Source organism: Alosa pseudoharengus, unplaced genomic scaffold, assembly GCF_046254945.1.
Source record: "Alosa pseudoharengus isolate Yale_2024_CS ecotype anadromous, Long Island Sound unplaced genomic scaffold, YU_APseudo_1.1 YU_APseudo_1.1_scf_18, whole genome shotgun sequence".
Lineage (NCBI taxonomy): Eukaryota > Metazoa > Chordata > Actinopteri > Clupeiformes > Clupeidae > Alosa > Alosa pseudoharengus.
Window position 1 is genome coordinate 28,016,076 of NW_027468650.1, and position 22,136 is coordinate 28,038,211.

Consider the following 22,136-nt stretch of genomic DNA (forward strand, 5'->3'; position numbering starts at 1 on the left):
AGTGCACACTAACAGCCAGCCATGGCAGAAGACTGCTGGCAGACACTGGAAAGGCGGGTACCAGCGATACACCCACTGTGTACTCAAATTCTCCTGTGCTGATGCCAGCTTCCTGGTCTAAAAGCACATTTCCTGAGCCAGGCACCGAGAGACCATCCTTATTCGAGCAACACAGAAGAAAGACAAACACACACACACACACTCTCGCTCTCTCTCTCTCTCACACACACACACACACATACACACAGATCCCTCTCTTTATCCACAGAGCTAAAGCGACTGTGGAAGGAGATAATGTGGTACATGCAAGGAATTGCAATTAGGTTTAAATGCTCTTTGCTTTCACTCAGAAACCACACAGCCAGTGGCTATACATGCAACATTATGTTGCCTTGCAGTGGTGGAAACAACAATGTAAATTACATTACTGTATAAACGTCCCTACAAGGGAATCACACCAAATTTGAATCCACACAAACCAAATTGTATTTCCCAACACCTATCATTTCAATTAGGTTTATATTCTGATTTAGGAAAGTGCTGGTGTCCTGACTTCTGCTCTTTTGTAAGAATACCAACTAGGGCTGCAACTGATGATTATTTTCATAGTCGATTAATCTGCTGATTATCTTTTTGATCGATAAAATATCAGAAAATCATACAAAAATGTTGATCAGTGTTTCCTAAAGCCCAGGATTATGTCCTGGATTAAGTTTAACAAGCTGTAATCAGAGAATGTGTATGTATTTTCCTTGAAAGATGACTAAAACTTGTTGACAACTAATCAATTCACTAATTCATTGTTGCAGCCCTAAAATCAAAGTAATTTAAATGCCTTGAGATGCCATGTCAACTTGATCTCTCTAAACTGTTACAAAGCCAGGGTACAGTGTGCAAACAGACAGGTCACTTACTGAACCTGACCTATGATGGCAAAACAGGGCAGTAAATCCTCATTAAACACAACTAGACTAGCTAGCTTTCGGCACACTTCCCACCAGCACAGCACGGGAGCCAGAGAAGGCAGTGTATCTTTGGAAAATCTTTGGCCATTAACATCCTTCATTAGTCTGCCCAGGATGAATGGGGGTAATTGTTGGAGCCTGCTGTAACAAACTGACAGATATTACAACTGGGGAGAAATCTGATCACTGGCAGATTCTCCCAATTCTATTTTCTTCCCCCTGGCTGCGGAAGAAAATAGAATTAGGAGAATGGCTGCGGAAGCGATAACATTGTTTAGCCACTGCTTCACTCGGGGAGAAAAATTCTTATTACAATCGAGGTGAGAGACACAGAGAATATAACACTGCAAAGCCCCCGAAAACACATTTATCTCTTTGTGTGTGTGTGTGTGTGTGTGTGTGTGTGTGTGTGTGTGTGTGTGTGTGTATGTGTGTGTGTGTGTGTGTGTGTGTGTGTGTGTGTGTCTTGCTGTCCACCTCCTTGTCCACTAATGTAACATGGATCATTTCTGTGCGCTTAGGTGTCAGCGTCGCTGCCGGCAAACACAAACAAGCCCTTGAGGATCGTTTTGCAGTGTTTTATGTTGCCACTTATTGGTGGGCTAGCCAGTAATCCCTGAAAAGAATTTCGGCGATGGATTAGTGTTGTCTCCCCCTCCTCTCCTCACAGCCTCGTGTTTAACTTTGAGCTTTCCCTCCTTCAGCTTCAGACACAAGTCTATGAACTTGATCAAGAGTGTGTTTGAGCTAGCGTCTCTAGCAAACTAACAAACGTTGTCTCCTTTCTTCAATAACTTGCAAGTAAAGGCCATCCGGCACTTATTAGGCCATAAGGCACTTATTGTTAATCTTACTGCTTAGGGATATTTTAGCCATGGTTGCATTTTAAATGCACTTCACTAGCTCAACAAAGTGCTATGAACACCAAAGTTACAGGTTTGATAACCATGGATGATGCATATGGTGAAAATACACTATCTACTCTATTCTGTTAGATAAAGGAGTAACAAGAAGTGCATTTGGAGAGTGCAGACCTCCACCAAGGTCAAAAGCTGTATCTCACAATATCAGAGAAGGACTCCCTGTGCGTCAGAGCTGATCCATAATTTAATTAAATCCATGCTACACCTTTTCACCAAGTTTCAAGTGGGAAAACATAACCTCGACAAAGGTAATAAAAATGTTTTGAAAAGGTTTTCACTTTCTTATACAGTATCTACTATCTTTCAGAGCAGAATGGGCACATGCAGTGCCAAACACACTTCTACCCAGTAAGATCCACAATATCAATGTTCACACAGTGGAGAGAAGGTGCTACACATGCTACGTTGGTGTCGCATTCGCACTTCATGGGAAAAGTGCTGTACGTGTGAACAAGACTCACTAAGATGGAGTCTGTATGGCCTGTTCAGAGAGTCGAAAACTCACACTGGAAAACCTGCAGTGAGCCACGTAAAAAATATATTTATAGCTAGAGGTTTTTATCTGTTAGACTGAGCAAGATGTTAAACATTTCAATCTGCTGGGATGTAAAAATGATGCTTGGGTGATGCTTTGCACAGCCAAAGGCTACCTCATATTCCAAAACTCAGGATCCGTTAAAAAAAAATGTTTCATTGATCATTTGAACCGCATTCACCAGGTCTCTTTATTTCAGTCCATATCTCTACTACTGTGAGTCAAAAGTCTCTTTTTATAGAGTGACTGTGAGCAGAGCTTTATTGCTTGCCTGGATCGAAAGGCCACTAAAAACATACAGTGTGAGAACAATACAATTACACACTGATACAGAAATAACCGGCAAGCTCTATAGTCATTTCAAATTCTATTATCAGCTCAGTCAACCACTTATTTTCCAATTTTGGAAAATGAATTATAAATCGAAATAAAAAAGGTCATTGTTTATTTTACCCATGTCACTTCACGGTTGACATAATTAAAAGCTGATTGCATTAGGATTGGTTCATACTACCAGCCTTTTGATTGAATTCTTATTTACTGGCTGACTACACAAGTATGACGAAAGCTTGAAGATACCATAGAGGTCCGCATACATTGCATGAAATACCCGTCTTTGCTTTGTATGTAAACAACAAGCAAAAACACACAACCTCAATCAATAAACACGCCTAGCTTGCTCAGTGTAATCCTTCCAGAGACAAATGTTGTTCAAATGTTATTCTGTGAATCCTCTATGCATTTTTATGAATCCATTTTAGGGCCATGGAAATGTAAAAAGATCTAGTAGGCTACCTAGGAGAGACAAAATAAGATGCAGTTTTGTCTTGCCCTCAGAATTTCATCTCAACTTTAAACACAAACTGTAAACTACCCATCACAACTTCAGCTAGACCTCAAACAGGATGCCTTTGTTTTTGTTGTGTGTGCACAGTCCCAGTAAAGGCCAAGTCTCATCACTCACTCACACACCCACGCACAGTGGAGAGAGCATTCAACATGGCTGTCACGTCTGCTGCCTCAGAAGTGTCCTTGTAAGAGGCTGAACCCTGTTCAAAGAGAGGAGAGCCAGAGAGGTGTAAGAGTGACACTGGCACCGAGCTGGGAGTTAACTAAGCACTGACCTCTAGCATTAGTCTTATACATCTGTTGCTGATATGAGAGAGAGTAAATTTATGTGAAAGTGTGTGCGCGCCAAAGAGGGGGGGGGGGGGGAACTGGTCCAAAAGAGACTTGAAGTAATCCCAAAACTAATGCTACAAGACACACCCAATCCTTTGCTGAAAACTTGAGTTGTTTCTTTGTTTCCCCTTGGAAATGTTCTAATAAAGACTTTTCCCAAATAACTTCTTTGTCATGAAAATCCTGCCGCTGGGAGTTCAATACAGAAGGGCCATTCACTAGAGAATGAATCTGATTTAGTCAGCTATACTTATACAACAGCACAAGATCCTTTAGTGGAAATATGGTTTTACGGTGCAATGATATGGGTGATTCATTCCTCTTACATAAGTTAAATGACCCCTTAATGAACTACTTTTAACCACACCTGAATAGACAACTAATGCTTCAAACTTTATATTTCCATGGTTAATAGAGTGACAGCGAAGGGGATGGCTCACACATTACACACTTCAAGGACAATTTAGAGGAATGTGCTGAGCTGCTAGAGTTATGGTGCCCTAAAAGTAATCCACCTCAGCCAAAAGGCTCCAGCATGATTTCAAACTAAGCTAAATATAAGTGCATGCCGCCAATGGGTTAAGCATAAGCTGGACCAGATCCAGGCCAAAGTCACATGCTCATTGGGTCCTAGCTAGTGAACCAGACCACAAACAAACAGGGACAACCACCTCCTGTTATAGGTCATTTCACCACACTTTTGACACCTCAACCTTCATTTTAATTGGGTTATTTCCAGTTTACACATAGTCATTTCTGTTTATGTACCCCTCCCCCCCAACTCACCCTCCCCCCACAAAAATCCTCTTGTCTCATTAGTGCTTCACTGTTCAGAACAGAATTTTGCCACTTTGATTAGGCCTGCATAGCACAGGCGTTTGTTCTCACTTTGATTGGTCAACTCTCCCTTTCTGACATTTATGAACCACATAGAAATGCTGCCTCCGATTGCATGGAGACCATCAGGAGCATGTGGCTATACGTATGAATGCGACACCTCCTTTCGAACTGAAAATAAACAAACTGGGACCTTTTGTCACCTGTGTTTTAATAGGAAGACAATTTTGGCAACACCACACCTGATCATACTTTTGTACTGAACTTATACCTTGTCTTTGTCTCTCTGTTCCTGAATTGGGAGTTGGAACATCTCAATACATGCCAATAATACATGCTCTAAGCAGCTGCCTGTGAGGACTGTACGTCCTTTTCTACATTCCTCATCATTGCTCTCTGTCTCCCCTGCCATGAAGCTCTGGTCTGCTGCAGAGGCTCTCCTGTGAGGTGTCTCTGGATGTGGAAGAAACATCACGACACAGAGGCCTAGAGCCCAGAGCTCAGGCCCCAGCCTGAGAGAGATGGAGAAAGAGAGAGAGAGAGAGAGAGAGAAAGAGAGAGAGAGAGAGAGAGAGATGGAGAGCTCTGTGGGCGGGCTTGTTTATTTATTTATGGCCTCCAATGTTTTATTTAATGCCTAAAAGTCACTTAATTTCTTCACTGCACTCTTGTCGTCGAACACACTCACGAACACACACACACACACACACATACACACAGCAGATTAATTTAATGTTTGCTGTTCTGCCGTTGCAAACACGAGAGATGTAAACAGGTGAGCACATTCATTTTGGTGCACTGCCAATTTACAACAGTGGAAACGCAGAAGTTACATTTGCTTGGTCTAATGAAATAAACCCAGTGTTTCCCATACATTGACTTATTTGTGGCGGCCCACCACAATATCAACATTGACCACCACACAATTTCCAGGTTGTACTAAATTGTGCTTAAATCTGGTTAGCATCATAACCAAGCTGTGCTAATTTGTTAAAAGCTGTTGCATTCAAGTTAATTCTGCAAACCAACCACCACAAATTGACCCTTGTAATCTTTAACAGTCACTCATATCAGCACATCAGAGGAAAATATAACTGGAGAAGACACGGGAGAAAGAGTAAGGATGAGGGAGTGAAAGGTAGAGAGGTTTACTAAAGGAGTCAGAGCTAAATTAAGCAATGGCAACAACTATCCCTTTTCAATTAGCTTAATGCCTAATTGCCAGAAGGCCTACATTACACTGTATTCTATAATTAGCTAAAGAGTGATCAAGTTTGCTTCTGTCACAAAACAAGCACTGGCTAACAACTTCCCAGGCACTGCATAACTCACCGGCTTGTGAGCCTACAAGCAGACAATGTCCTTGCATTATTCAATGGGTGTGGAAGAGCTGCAGGAAGGAGAGGCCTGAACTCCTCAGCACGCTGGAGCCAGATAAATCAGAGTAAAAGCAGGAGAGTCCTGTCCTGAAACACGCAAACCGCTGAACAGGCCATTGCTTTAGGAGTGTGTGGAGCAATTGGCGCAAATCAGTCAGGTTATAACACTCTAAGAGGTGTGAAAACAATCTAAGCTTTTTTGCCTTGGCCTTCAAAGACAGCACTGGAATTGCACATCCAGTGGACCACATTGTACTGGCATTGCATTATCAGCTCTATCTTACATTAGTGCCCTGCAGCCATCTGAAATAATCATTACCATTAGGTCCACAGATATGGCTGCTTCAGTTATGGGACTATCTGGGCAGATGGTGATGTTTATGCTTGTTGGATTGCACGGTTTGAATAAACAGTCTTGGCAAGAGGTCAGTTATATTGTGAAAAACAGTCATTATAAGCTTCATCTTGATTTTTTTATCCACGTAATATTGCATATAGTATGCCCATAAAAACTCATTCACATGCTAATTGAACTGTCTTGTCCTTTTCATTTCCGGTAGGCTAGAAATCGTCTAACATTAAGGTAACGCACGTTCTTCCAAACAAAGAGTTCCCAGGATGTACTGAACCGTTAAGTTTTTTTGTGTGTGATTCTTCTTATTCTTTTCATATCAACGTAGACTATACTAACCTGATCGCATAACAGAACTACATTAAGCTTTAAGATGTATAATTCGCAGTTTACAGTAAAATGCCTTGAGTTATACTTTGATTAATAGTAAGGAGACAAAGGACAATTGCACAAGAGATAGCTACTGTACGCCTGCCTTCGCTTACAAGGATGTGATGTGATGAGCACCATTAGCGATAGAAATCTAGAGAGATACCACTCAAAGTGAGTATTGTCTTTTAACTACAGTCCATCTTCAGGGTGAAGCTGTATTGTCTGACATCCTATTGTGTTAGTTGCTCAGGACACTTACAAAGATCCCGCTGGGTGCAGGTTGCTGAAAACAACAAACGGCTCACCTCTAAAACAAACCCCAACGTCAGGACAATTCCAAGTAGTTGGTTTCCCATCTTTCCTTGCATTAGCGACTGAGCACAAATGTAGTTTCTCAATCACGATATCAGTTTCATGCCACGGTAGGTTTATGAACACAGTCAGCGGGACAAGCAGCTCTCCTCATAATTCGTTGTTAATAGCCGCCACAAACATCCACCAGTGCGAGTGCTTGCCTAGTCCGCTTTCGATGCGGGATAGCACCCTGTCTGACGTGGACCGCGTCTTTGTTAAAGTCCTTTGTAGATTGGTATCTTCGCCAAAAAAGACGTTCGTAACGAGATGAACATGCTCTTTTTCCAGACACAAAGCCTCATGAAGTCAAAAGCTTGCCGTCAGGACACAGAGAGAAGACGGTACAGGAGATGTAATCCACGCCCCTTTTTCAGTTAGCTCGCTCAGATGACAGTCTAGGAAAGTAGCTGTATATCAGGTCAAGTCAGGTTGGAAGGCTGAACGGCCCATCTCAAAACTTGCAGCTAACACACAGCAATACATTAGGCTACCACAACCCTATTTAGATTTTTATTTGTAAATCTAGACGTTATGTCAATATTGTCCCATAAAATAGCCTATTAAATTGAAATGTCAGTAATAGACAATAGTCTACAATTAGACCAATGGAAACTGTGAAGGAAATCACTGCAAGCACTCAAGTCAGTCAAAATGAAATGATCTGTGGGAATATAATAGAATAGAATAGGCTTAGCACAGCCCATTTGGAGGAATAAGTAGCCTACTTGTGCACTTGAATGTGTGTTCGTCTTAGATATAGGCCTACTTTTATTTGCCAAAAGGATTAAATTGTCTTGATGATTTTATTCACTGGTTTGTCTTGGAGAGTACACCTAATTAATCTATTATAACAAATATTAGTTCATATTGATAGGCCAACTAATGTTTCATACACTAGCTTTACTGTGCTGAAATGATAAACAAAGTAGACTACCAGAGGGGGGTGGGGTGGACATCCCCCACCCTGGCCTGTGAATGTTTCCATAGCAGCAGCAGCATATCAACATAGAGGGAGAAAGTGATGAAGATAGGAAAGTGGAAAAGAGAAATGGAAACAAGTGGGTCAGGAGAGAGAGGGAAGCTGTGAAATAGAGAAAATGAACAAGAGATGAGTCTGGAAGAGGAGTCCAGGCACAATGGGCAGAGAGACAAAAACAAAAGGAAAACCACGGGGAGAAATAAAGAGGGACTGTTCGGTGTCTTGGTGCCGTGTTCTCATTAATTGGCCCGCTGTTACAATGACGGACCACTAACGAGATGCGATAATTTGCACTGATGAATGAGTAGCCCAGCTTTTCCATCACCTGACTGCACTTCACTCGTCTCGAGCCGAGACAGGCCGAAAGGGAGAGCAAGCGCCAAGGCAACAATGGCGGGGCCCAATTAGTTTTCCCTGATCTGAGGGGCTCGCCCTAAATATCTTCAGCGTTTGTGACAGCCCAGGCAGCCAGAGAGCGCTCGCACAAACATGAACGCAAGGATCCGCAGCAGACAACCTAGAACAATGCCACCGGGAGGGTAGACGCTAGCATGTCTCATGCCCACGCACCAAACGGGCTTGGCAATGGATGCAATTTTACCTGGCAAGGGCATGTCGGCTTCGATGACATGGTGGCCATGGCAATGAGATGTGGAGGCGTCGCGCAGAGAGACAGATGAGAGAAGAGACACACGCCCCTTGTCAGGCCTCTGTTATGAATGTAAACTGAGATTGAGAGTCATTGCAGAGAACATATGGGAACCAAAAAGCAGGTCCCCACAAACACACTGCAACACTTGACCATCTGGACTGCATGAAGATAAACACCACACATTTGGCAAAGTTTTAGTTTCTGTTTTTTGTTGTTGTTTGTTTTGGTTGTTGTAGTTGCTGGAAGGTCATGTCAGGACAAATATTGGGACAATATTTTTCCTGAATGCATCACGCAGCTCACATCAAGACATCCGTCCTGACAAACCTAACAGCACAAGGGGGAAATCACAGGCCTCTCGCAAATGGAGCTGAATCCATGAGCAGACTAACCTGACTCTCGCCAGATGAATTTCGTTCCGCCTAGCTCCACTCATCCATCTGGGAACGATCCATTGGAGAGATGTTTCAGAAGGCTGGGCCTTATCAAAAATCCTTGCATATGATTGGATAAGCCACTTTTCCGTCATCTATTGACATACTTCAACCACTCACATCGAAGCCAACCCGTGACGCTGAGAACAGTCTCACAGTCGCTTCTACGCTACATCACAACTCCCGCCCTGCGTCCTGATTGGCTCTACCATAAAATCTGGTGCCGAAATCACTCTCAACGGAAGCGATCCCAGATGGATGTGAGTGGAGCTAGGCGGAACGAAATTCATCTGGCGAGAGTCAGGTTATGAGCAGACTGCCTCACCATTACAAAAGGCGTTTTTTTTTTATCGCATCCATGTGTATCTCCCTCCATAAGTGTCCTCTTTGCCATGTGGGTAATTGTTACTTATTGGTCTCCTCTGTCTGATATTACTGCTCTAAAGACCTCTAATGGATCTAGTGGAAATGTATGTGTCATATGAGCCCATGCCCAATAAAAGCTGCCAACCATCTTGGAAAGGACACTTTATTTCACACTTGTTTAGCATTTATATGTAAACTGGTGTATCCTTGGAGGTCTTTAAATGGTTCTGATCAATATTTATTTAGGAAATGAATATATTTATAAAGATCCTCAAGGGCAGCAGAGGTATCCACAGTAATGGGATTGGTAAATGGGTCCCTATCATACCTGTCAACATTTAGCTTTCCAAAAAAATTTTGGAGAGGGGGGGGGTCAGTGTTTATACCGGATCTGTGTTTGCATATTTAATACGTTTCATACACGTGTTTCAACACTGCATTTCGGTCGTTGCTTTTACCTTACCATTACCTTACTCATGCCAGTTATGTATCCACCAGCTGCCTGCCTGCAACCTACTTCCAAAAGTCCAAAGCTGCAGCTGTCAGATTTGGTTCCGAGGGCACAAGTTCAGTGTATCAACAACACTCAATAACAGTTTATGTAATGTGTTAATCAATTAAATTCCCAACAATTTCACAACAGCTAGTTCTGGAGAAGGCCTAGGCCATTCAACTAACCCGCTTGCACGACGAGACTAACGGCTCCCACACACAGCTGCGTTCCGTCAACGCATTCCAGTGGGTGTTCCCGACGGTAGCTATGCAAATGAATTGAAGTAAAACCGTAATGTGATTGGTTGGTGCCGTCCGTAGATTGGCTTGATTGGCCGGTGCCGTCTGTCGGTGCAGCAACAGCTGAACTCCTCAACGCGAGCAGCGGGAGAAAGGCGACGTGACGGACCCACAATTCAGTTCGGCAACGGATCACGTGAGCCCATTTAAAGTGAATGCGATGCGTCTCCAGCAACGCGATGCACGCAGCTGTGTGTGGGAGCCGCATTGACGGAACGTAGCTGTGTGTGGGAGCCGTCAGGCTGCGCAGTCGGCACCCGCTTCCTTATTTGGGTTTTGGGTTGCCTGGTTTTAGCCTATGACAAAACGGTTGAAACTGAAACTAAGTGATCGTGTATGTGTAGGGTGTATTTCATACACAATCTGGCAACCTGGGAGATGTCAGACTAATAGAAAAAATGAATGGATCAATGATTTTAAAATGAAGTTTGATGGCCATGCAAATTACAGGAGTTTTCCGGGAGAAATAACAAAACGGGAGGGTGCTGGGATGACTTTGAAATACGGGAGAAACCGGGAAAAACGGGAGTGTTGACAGGTATGGTCCCCATGTTAAAAGTGCATCTCTTGCATGTGCACTCATAAATAGTGACTTGCTCCCCATTTTTGCATATGAAGTAGCTTGACCAGTGTAAGAACTTTAAAATTATTCCGACATTGCCCTTGTCGGAAGCTAATCCTGAAAAGCATCTGAGCCTGATCAGAGTTGGCCAAAGGTCAGGCCTCCTGTGACTGAATTCTAAAGTTTGAGCAAACTCCTCACAGCACCTAGTCACAGGTTTGGCCCACATGATGATAAAAGATATAGTCTGAGACATAATGTTAAATACCACAACGTGAATGCATCAGCGGTCCGATGCACTAGAGTTCTCTAGTTTTTAATTTTGATAAGTTCCGGAGACACCAATATCCTCACGTGGAGGAACTGCCTGCAGGAGGTGGGTTGTGCAAGACCTGGTGTACGGGATCAGGTTTTAACTTTAGTCAGCCCGGCATTTAAAGACATCCTTAACAAGATTCGTTCTCGGGGTCCCCCTACAGTTGAGAAGCGCAATAATAAACTAACTATGCGTCTTTTGCAAGGTATGAACATAACTCCGATTTTATAGGGGGAATGCACCGTAGTAGTCTGTAGAAAAAGATCTCCGAATTCCTGTAGCTAGCAGCTCTTTTTCGATTAAATTTCGGAGGGGGGTTTAGTTTACTACCCAAAACTAGAAAGTCAGTAATCACCTACAGAGGGCTGCTCAGACAATGGCAGAAGTGCCGTTCGTCATATGAGGTTATATGCCATCAAAATGATTTTGGAAATGTTATGTTAAAGGTACACTATGCAAGATTTTCACCTTAAAGAAGCACTATGCAACAATTTGAGCAAAAATGACCTTAGTTATGCAGGTTGAGGTCGATGGTTTTACAACACTTTCTGGGTCATTTGGTGGGTGCTTAGTCTCCCCCTATCGCTTCTCCGCGGAAAAAACCAATATGCAACTTTCTGTTCCCGGTCCGAGGAAATCCGGATGTGACTCAGCGGAAGTATCCAATCGTGCCTCGAAAATGTAGTCAGATTGTAGTTTCGAAGAAGACTGCAAAACGGATGCCGAACAATGTGTTTGCTCGACCGTTTTATTGTGAGCCCTGTATGTGGCTAGCTCGGTAGCTAGTGGGGGTTTAACGTAGCAGGCACTTGCTACCGAAGCTGCAGGGGGAGCTGTGTCGTGAAAAATGCGAGTCCAAATCCGGCGAAAATCCAGAAACAGCGAAGGAATAACCAGACCTGCATAGGGCTTCTTTAATATAACCTTTACGAAGCCAAGCTGCGAATCATTCAACTAGCATAGCTATACAGCATAACCGCAGCGAGTCACTAACAAGAGAACTAGCCTTGCAACTTCAAGAATAGTCGACCTGAAGACATCTCACGAGAATTGTGAAACATTACCTTGTCAGTACCTTTGGAGATAGTTTTTGCCTGTTGTTAATCCTTCACCTCCACAACAAAAGCATTTTCATTGTGTACAGGGGGAATAAGCCACGAGAAGAATGCAAAATACCTATGATGAAAAAACACTTAATGTATAAGTATAAGTATATATACTCTTTTGATCCCGTGAGGGAAATTTGGTCTCTGCATTTATCCCAATTAGTGAAACACACTCAGCACACAGTGAACACACAGTGAGGTGAAGCACACACTAATCCCGGCGCAGTGAGCTGCCTGCAACAACAACGGCGCTCGGGGAGCAGTGAGGGGTTGGGTGCTTTGCTCAAGGGCACTTCAGCCGTGGTCTACTGGTCGGGGTTCGAACTGGCAACCCTCCGGCTACAAGTCCGAAGCGCTAACCTAGGCCACGGCTGCCCATTCAACAGACTCTTTCTTATTCTTTCATTTTCTAAATATGGACAAGATAACTTTTCTAAAAGCTTTTGCCATGACAACCTTTGGAGCAGCCGTGGCCCACTGGTTAGCACTCCGGACCTGTAACTGGAGGGTTGCCGGTTTGAGCCCCAACCAGTGTGAATGGCTGAAGTGCCCTTGAGCAAGGCACCTAAACCCTCACTGCTCCCCGAGCGCTGCTGTTGTTGCAGGTTAGGTTGTGCTTCACCTCACTGCGTGTTCACTGTGTGCCGAAATTTCCCTCACAGGATCAAAAAAGTATATGTACTTATACTTATACTTGGAAGGGGTCCACGTGGTTTGCAATGAGAGCCTTTTCATTTGAAGCCCAGGGCTATTTACTACCCCTAATTTGGATATGATCTTGTCAGCATGGTGGTCCACTTTACAATTTAAACAGACCAACATAACTGCAGAGATGATTAAGACCAACATAACGGCGGAGATGATTAATAGCTATTATGTAATAGTATCGTAATATTTTTGTTATTATCGTATATTATCGTAATACAAGGCAATTAAGAGATATCCCCTCAGAAATATACTGTACCAATACCTTGCCAAATGTTTTCCACTTCCCTTTCTGCTTACTTAGGGTGGGAGTTTGGCGGAGGGGTCATGCCCCCAATCTTACAACCAAATATTAATGAATAATGAATTTAATGATAATCAAAGCTATGTGTGTCTGGATTTACAACAGATATTTTTGATATGAGAATTAATTATATTTCTCAGTATATAATGAAAAATACACACTAAGCCCAATTATGTATTTTATAGATGTAAAATTAGTAGAGTGCATTTAAATTAGCATAAATCTATCAATACACAATCCAGAAATGTTGTTGGCCTAATTAACAGCACAGGCTGTATGCAAAGTCATCATGCTGTGGAACTTAAAAACTCTAAATTCCCATCTCCAGCACTGATTAATGTTGTTTTTGTCTAAATTGCTCTGAACAACGGGACCATATGGGATCCCAGTGTTTTACTGCAAAGCTCAATGAAACAGAACGGTGCAGAGAGCAACACACCTCCAAACACTCCTATAGTCAAATGAACACAAATAGCATGTCCAAAGCTATCGGTATGGGGAGAGCACTAAAAGCTGCTAATCTGTGAAGTTATGTATACAAATACCTAAAAAGAGTAGAATCTGTGACCTAATCTAACTGCTACATGAGTCATTTTCTCATTAGGTTTTATTCTCTTAACAAAACAAATGTGTTTTTCTGTATGAGAGTACGTTATAAGTATGAATTCTGAAAGGTTCAGGATTAGTCCATCTAGTGCGATGAGGACTAGGAAGAAGAAGAAAGAATCCCTAAAGCTAACCGCATCAGAGTCCCCAGTCATTCAGGAGAACCCTGCGAACTTTGATGTCTCCTGAATTATTTAAGCAAACACAGCTGTCACTCCCAATGAGTTCCACCATGCTTGTCGACCAGATACAGATTATTTTTTATCTATCTCCTTGTGTGCATGCGAGGACTATTTTCAGCCGTGCCATGATGTAGCACTTTCTGCCCACACTGGAAACAGCTGGAATATGCTGACTCGGCAGTTTCACAGCCAACAACGAGACCAAATCTGACATCATAGCCGAGGCTTACATGTAAACCAATGATCCATTCATAACTATAGGAACATTGATTTCACAATCCTGCATTGGCATCTGCAGTCAGATGGGGTGTTCTGAAGTGTAAAGAGGCGTAAAGCTCTACCTGTTTCATTTTATGGTTAGCCTGTTAGAATTGAATTATGCTTTTTGTATACTAACTAACAAGATTGTTATCACTACCAGTATATTGTACAAATATACGAAGTCAAGAGAACGTATACAGGCCGAGTGCCGCAGAAACAGTAGTAGACCAGCTCATAAGCACTCTCACAAAATATTCACATGAACCTGGTATTATTTCTCCATTCTTTGTGGCATCTCTAAAATTACGTAGACCTTAAACCTAATTATAATTTGATGGGAAAATAGAACCCCATTTCAAAAAAGATGGGACGCTGTGTAAAATGCAAACAAAAACACAATGTGATAAACTGCAAATATCGTAAAATCAAATTCAGTAGCAAAAAGACAGACAACATATCAAATCGACAAATTTGATATTCATTTTGAATTTGATGCCAACATGTCTCAAAAAAAGTTGGGTTGTCGAGGGGAACAAGGAGGAACATTTCACAATTAATTAGATTAAAACTGGCACCATGATTGGGATAGAGGCATTAGAGGAGTATTCCTGAACTCCTGAATCTCTCAGAAGTAATGATGCATGATGAATTTCCTTTTGATGCTCCATCCACAAAAAGTTGGTTGGGGGGTGGGGGTGGTGCTGTGGCGCACATGGCTACAGCACTTGTACCATATTTGGGTCCATGTGCCCATGGACCCGGGTTCGGGTCTGGTCTGGTCTGGTCCAATCCCGCCCCATCTCTCTCCTCCACTCACTTCCTGTTTTGCATTGTCCTGTCGAATTAAAGGCATAAAAGCTCCAAAAAATATTGAAAAAAGAACAAAAAAACAAACGTTGGTTAAAAAAAGAAACCATAGGCATGATCCAGAAACTGTCTTATCTTAGCCTGACGAGCCAGACCCACATCAAGATGTAGGGTCTGGGGACTCACCATTCGCAGTGCTCAGTCCGAGGGGTGGGATAAACGGTGGTCTTTCAAATTCCCTCTGCACGCAATAGGATAGCTACAACTCATGAGTCCTATGCGTTTTCCCACCAGCGGAGCTAGCTGGCTAGATGTTCAAACTTTTGCCAACGTAAACAAAGCTTAACTCATGTCACGCTGTTCGCCAGCAGCAGCATCCATCTTCTATGTTTTCAAATAGCAGGGAATTCACGCCAAACCGTCGCAACTTTGCCATCATTAGGCCTATGTTAAGCCCGCCTACCGACTCTATACACGATGTGATTGGCCTGGTCGACAATTTCAATTTCTACACCGTTTCAACAATTGATATGTTGTTCTTGCACTATTCTCAATTAAATAGAGGGTTTATTTGCCAGTCATAACATTCTGTTTTTGTTTATAGTCTACTCCACATCACAACTTGTTTTGTGTAAGGGTTGCAATTTGCTCAAAGATAAATTGTCAGGGTTGTGCAGGAGGACCCAAATGCAAGACTCCACCAGGAAGAGTTACAGACAAAACAGAATTTATTCTTCACACAAACTTTACATTTAAACTTTCTTACTCACATACGGGCTTTGACAAGACAAACAGAGAGACGATCCGACAAGGAACAGAGAAACAGGAGGGTAGAAATACACATACCAATTAACAGAAAGACAGAGGACTGGACGAAACCAAACGAGACAATAACAGGGAACAGGTGAGGAGGCAGAAATGGAGGGAAAACAAACAAGACAGGAAGCACAGACCAAATAAGGAGATGGGGCGGAGACAAAGACAGGTGACAGGCAGGTAACACAAAGCGGAACAGGCAAAAACAAACACAGGACAATACACAAAATGGCCACCAGGGTGGCACAAACTTAGCAGTCCGGGCCAGATCCTGACATAAATGTCCTCATAAAAAGCCTGTTTCTGGAGTAAGTCTGATAATGTGTTAAACTGTAGATATACTGCATTAAGAAGTCATACCACATAGCAAAAGTGAGGAGCTAATAGTATGCATTTCTATGTAATAAATACAAAACTGAATATGGAGAGGATATGGAGATAATCAAGACAATTTAACTGCTCAAATGAAAAGCGAAGCAAGGTGCCTGGTTTTTACCTCCCTCATGCGGTCAATGGACCAAATGTGAATTGATTTAGACTGTGGAACAGAACCATAATTTATAGCTGTTTGAGCATTGACCTCATGTGGTAAATGATGAACAAGGTCCTATCATCCACAGACAAAAGCAATTCAGAAAACAAGAAAATCAATTTTGCCCATTGGTATTGATGAGCGGTGGTGGATTCAATGCATATGTTTAGAGGCTTATTCATTCTAAATTTGCTGCATTTTATACATTTTTGACATATATTTTCAAGATGTTTCCATCTGCTTTCTGAAAATAAATAGCACAATCTACTGAACAAAATGATCAACCATCAGGGTTCGTATGGAGCCCCATGTGTTTGGGGAAATGTGGAAAAGCAATCCAGTTGAATAAATTAAATGACCAGCCATTTGAATCACAACAGTGTGTGAGACCTGGCCTTTTCTCTCCTGCCATATTCTGACTGTGATGAAAGTGGTTTGGGCATATAGCCCATTAGCAACGTTACACACACACACACACACACACACACACACATTAACATTTACAAACACACACTCATTCAAACATGCACAATTACACACAAACACACACTCGGCTCCTTAAAGGCTTAATTCCACGGAGCCTGTCGGATCTGATCAGAGGATTGGAGCCTCTGGTCGCTGCGGGGGTCCAGGTGTGGAGCGACAGCGCTGCGGGATTGCCTGGCAACTGGAGAGACGGAGACGGAGCCTGGGGTCTGCGCTGAAGGTGATGCGCACCCACTCTCCCACCACAGCATCCATCAGAGCAATTCAGAGCCTGACACAGACTGCAGAGTGGGTTCTTAATGTGTGGTGTGTGTGTGAAAGAGAAAGAGAGTGAGAAAGTGTGTGCGTGTGCCTATTAGGGGAGTGTTTGTGTATGTGCACATGCCTGTCAACCTTCCCATTTTTCAGGGAATCTCACATATTTTGGCTTTTTTCCTGCTGTCTTCCCATTTGAATATTTTGCTGTAAATATCCCATATTCTAATATTTTTCATAACATTAGCCCCACCACCGGACCGGTCAGTCTCTGTAGTGCTGTCCTGTTGCTACCTCCTTCCACTTCCAGTGAAAAAGATGTTGTCAAAGCAGAAGAACAGATGTTGTCAAAAGATGGTTTTGCTTATAGGTGCATATACGACTTTAGAGCAACATTATTTGAAACAGACATAATGGAAAACTGTTTTACTTGGCTTTGTTGAATAAGACGAGTCAACCAGCCAATCAGTGTAAGGTTTGCTTAATTATTCATGTGGTTACCACTAGATAAGACAGTGTGCGGATCTTCACTTTGTCTTGGTACCACCAGATAAGCATGAGGGGTGATATTTTATTCCCTAGCCTAAGTACAGTGTTGTAAATGGATTTGTAAAATAGCAGATGTGCAAAGCCATACTGTGCTGAGGTCAGAAATGAGCAGTTAGAATTGGTCAACAATTGGAACAACCTCAACCCTAACCTTCACCATTCAGCAGTTCATCTCTCAGCTTCACGTGTTTGTCAGTGAGTGGTCAGGGGTGGTAACGTGTGTGTGTGTGTTTGTGTAGATGTGTGTGCGGTTGCATTGATTGGGTACAAAAGGTTCTACTGTCCCTCCATCAGATCATTAGAGAGCTGCTAGAACAGCCCTGCATGTTTCATGAATTACTCACACTGCAGGCCACTTACACTGCAGCACTCCAGAGAGAGAGAGAGAGAGAAAGAGAGTGTGTGTGTGTGTGTGTGAGAGAGAGAGAGATAGGGTGTGTGTGAGTGTGTGTGTGCTTTCTGAGAATAACTACACTCACCGCAGGGCATATCCAGCTGCAATGTCTGTGAGTGCGTGTGTATGTGTGTGTATGATTGCAAGGCTGCTGCAATGTCTGTGAGTGCCTGTGTATGTGTGTGTATGACTGCAAGGCTGCTGCAATGTCTGTGAGTGCGTGTGTATGTGTGTGTATGACTGCAAGGCTGCTGCAATGTCTGTGAGTGCGTGTGTATGTGTGTGTATGACTGCAAGGCTGCTGCAATCTCCTCTTTCACTCTAATTTAAAACAGACTCTTTGTTTGTGTGTATCAAAAGAGTGTTCATGATAAAAGTGTGATTGCATTCACCACTGTGTGTGTGTGTGCAATATTTGCATGCAATAGTGTTTATAGTGCGCTTGCATATGCAAGTCCTGTAATCCCTTTGAATGTGTGTGTGTGCGTGCGTGCGTGCGTGTGAGTGAGTGTGTGTGTGTTTGATAGTCATTCATAAAATCTGTGCTGATGCAGCAGAAATAGGACCCACCCCTGGAGCAGGCAGGGATATTGCAGAGGGGGCTGACATTGATGCACAATGTCTGTGTATGAGTGTATGTGTGTGTGTGTGTGTGTGTGTGTGTGTGAGAGTGTGTGTGTGTGTGCGCGCAGTTGTGTGAATGCCCTGCTCGCACGGGGAGATGTTGAAAGTGGTTTAGTAAATTACCTAATAGGCTATGTGTGTGTGTTCTCGGTGAAACTTGTTAGAATCCTATGGATAATCCTAAACATGCACTTAATTGTCAGTCAACTTGAAACTGAAGCTTAAGTAAACGGAAATAAATGCCCGGCACCTACAAAGAACTTTACTGATTGCCCGATATGTCCCTAGGATATAATAGGAACACCACACACTATTGACTTAACTCTATTACCATACCTGAGCAAATCTGAGGACGCTGTATGAGAAACGCATTATTCGCTCTAAATAAAATAGAGTAAAGTCAATAGTGTGCAGTAGTGTGTTCTTATTATTGCTATTTAAGTTTGTTCCTGCAATCTACCTGCACCTAACCGGGTTGTGCATGGACTCTGGATTGATTTGGAATATTCCTAGGATATGTTAAACTCATATTGATGAGCCTAGGGTTACGCTCTGAAGTTGAACCAAGTTGGATGCTGAGCATGCTGCTGGAGTAATAGTGGTGCCAGCCGTTTCGCTGCCGAAAATCTACCACTTGCCACTGGTCAGTGTGTTCCCGCCATAGACCAGATCTCTACATTCTTAAAAACCAGGCAAAGACTGAAAAGCACATCGTTCATGAACATGTTACATGACCATCATAAGTATCAGTCCTCTATAATGCACGAGACCCAGGTGTAATAGTTAAAGGTGGATTTGTGGATTTAGTGGCATCTAGCTGTGAGATTGCAGATTGCAAGTAACTAAAGACCTCTTTCCGTTCACCCCCCTCCATTCAAATAATCTACAGTGATTCTCAGGACCTATGCGACATGAAAGGCCCTCTCTTTAGTCATGCAATGCATGATTTGCCCCTTCTGGATAACTGCATATACATGGCAGCACAACGTAGCAGACTCTGTGGAAATAGACCCACCGTTTACGTAGATGTGAGGGGCTCATAGAAGGACTCTTAGATTACTGAAACCCAATTATCCGTATTACGTAGTGAATATGATTACACACACTAATGAAAAAAATAATGATGTATATTATATTCAATTTCTTCTAATCACTCCCCGAAATCCTACATACAATAGTATCTTTAGATATGAACACCAATGGCTGACATCATCCCTCAGTACCATGGACAGCAGCCACTGATTCCAGTCCTGAAAGAGAGATTTTGGTTTCTCCTGAGCACTGCGTCAGAGCCAGCATCACTGGATCAGTTAGAGAGACATTCATCACAGGAGCCAGTGACTGAACACCCCGTTTCAGCACCATGAACAGCTCCTGGCTCCAGGGGTGCAGCTCAGGCTGACTGAGATTTGGCAGAGAAAGAAAATGGGCCAGGAAAATAACACGAACATATGCATAAATAATAGAATTTAGTACTGGAAACAAACAAAATATGTGCGACCAAAGGAGTCAGCCACAGAATGACTATTTGCTGATTTAAAATCAATTTAGTCAAACTAGCCTGGAGGCTCCACTCTGCACACGGTCATCACAGGGAGGCTGTTCTCTCGTCAGGGCCATTAACAGATCCTCAGCTATCAGGCACACAGACAGAGCACATAGTGTGGATCACATTACATTTCGGATTCAATTTGTCAAATTGTCATGTTTGCCATTCATCTTTGGCATAAATTAGAGAAATAGTCATTTTATTGTCAGTTCGGAGACTAAGTGATAAAGAAATAGAGGATTGATGAAGAATTCTTAGTATAAGAAACACACAAAAAAAAACACATCTGTTGATTTATGTGCATTTGAGTGGTTTTCCAGACTGTGAGTAACAGCAAAATATTGTCTGATTCTGAACCAGTTGTGGTCCAGATTTGTCCCTGCCTGAAATACTGTTTCAGTTAATACTGTGTATTAGCAGAGCTTCTCTCCGATATTGAGCAGTCTGGACCGGCATGCTGTCCCTGGCTGGAAGTCACACCGGATGCTGTAGCACTGACTGCAGTGTGATCAAAAGCTGTGATTACCACCCCATGGTGATGCCAATGAAGTCCTTCTGTCTTGATCAGAGGCAGCTCGGGGAACAGTATGCTTTAACTCAGTTGGGAAGCTCTCATGTCCTCCATTAGAACAAAACTGAATTTACTGCAAGAACGGTGGGAGGGAAAAAAATTGGAAGAGAAAGTCAGACGAAAGAGAGGGAAAGTGACAGATGAAAGAAGTCAGATGCGAAGGATGAGATCCTGAGGGTGTGAGTAAAGGACAAAGGAGGACAAGGAGAGAGCAAGGACATGTGTGTTTGTGTGTGTGTGTGGGGGGGGGGGGGGCTAGCATAGATATTATAAAGCTAGATACCGCATTGTCTGTAGAGTCCTATTAGGTAGCATCGTAAATGCGGCCGCCATATTGCTGGGGGCAACACCTTTATTGTCTATGGGCAACACTTGCCGGCAATCAGAGACACCTGTCTGATTTCGAGTCACATGTTCCTTCATTGGCCTCCAGTGATGGTTGCCCCCACCAAGTTGGCGTCGCTATTTACGTTCTGGAGCCCAATGCGGTATCTAGCTTTCTAATATCTATGGGTGCAATGCAAGTACATAAAAGAGGAAGTGAATGAGAATATGTGTAAGGCTGACTGGGAGAAAGACAGATAAAGTCGGTGGACTATACGGACAGCTAACATTCCTGTAAGTGGATTGTGAGCTGGATTTTTCAGCAACAGGAGAAGACCTTTACAACCCAAATCACATTCACTGGGATTCACTTGTTGTCATGGCAATAGCTACAAATGGTGGGAAAGATGAGAACATGCACAGACCAACATATAATTCTACTCTATAATCCTGGGTATTTGAACAAGCAGTGGAATATATTTAATGTATACATGGTGGCCTAACAGAGAGTCTCTGAACAAAAAGAAGTAGTCCAGTTTCAAATCTGAACACTTCACTTCTATCCTAAAATCAAGTCAATGTATTCTTTCCTTCACAGCACTTTAAATGCCGACGGGATATGTGGGCTGCAAATCGACGCTTGTTATGCAAATGTCACTATCCATTCAAAGAGCCATTCGTCTTTGGCCACTGTGGACAAAAAAGCAGACGGAGTCAGATCATTAGTATTCCAGCTGGTGGGATTACACCAGTGAAATAACAACAACAGGCCCAAAAATGTACCATGATACTGGTACACAACAGAAGCAATTTCACAGAGGGAACTCTGAAATTAGGGCTTCTTTTATCAGACTGAACTGAATAAAGGGCTGTCTGAAGCACATGGACTGGGTGACTTATGTCTATTGCTATATGCTATTTCTATCAACAAGCCACCCACTTGTATCTCAGAAGGGTGTTGTGAGTGGCAAAGGGAACAACAGTAGCATTAGCCTTGACTGAATAACGTGGCAAGGCAGATTAAACTCTCAACCAAATGCGTGTGTGCGCGCACACACACACACA

At 42.8% G+C, this 22,136-nt stretch overlaps 1 protein-coding gene across 1 annotated transcript in view; it reads right to left on the minus strand.

The window, feature by feature from the left end:
• The window catches only part of vopp1b (VOPP1 WW domain binding protein b), a 44,701-nt gene extending 37,496 nt beyond the window's left edge, over positions 1 to 7,205 (minus strand). Inside the window, exon 1 of the mRNA XM_076291347.1 lies at positions 6,851 to 7,205. Within this exon, the coding sequence (XP_076147462.1) occupies positions 6,851 to 6,913 (63 nt within the window). The 5' untranslated portion in view covers positions 6,914 to 7,205. The remainder of the gene's footprint in view (positions 1 to 6,850) is intronic.
• Between the last annotated feature and the right edge of the window lie 14,931 nt (positions 7,206 to 22,136).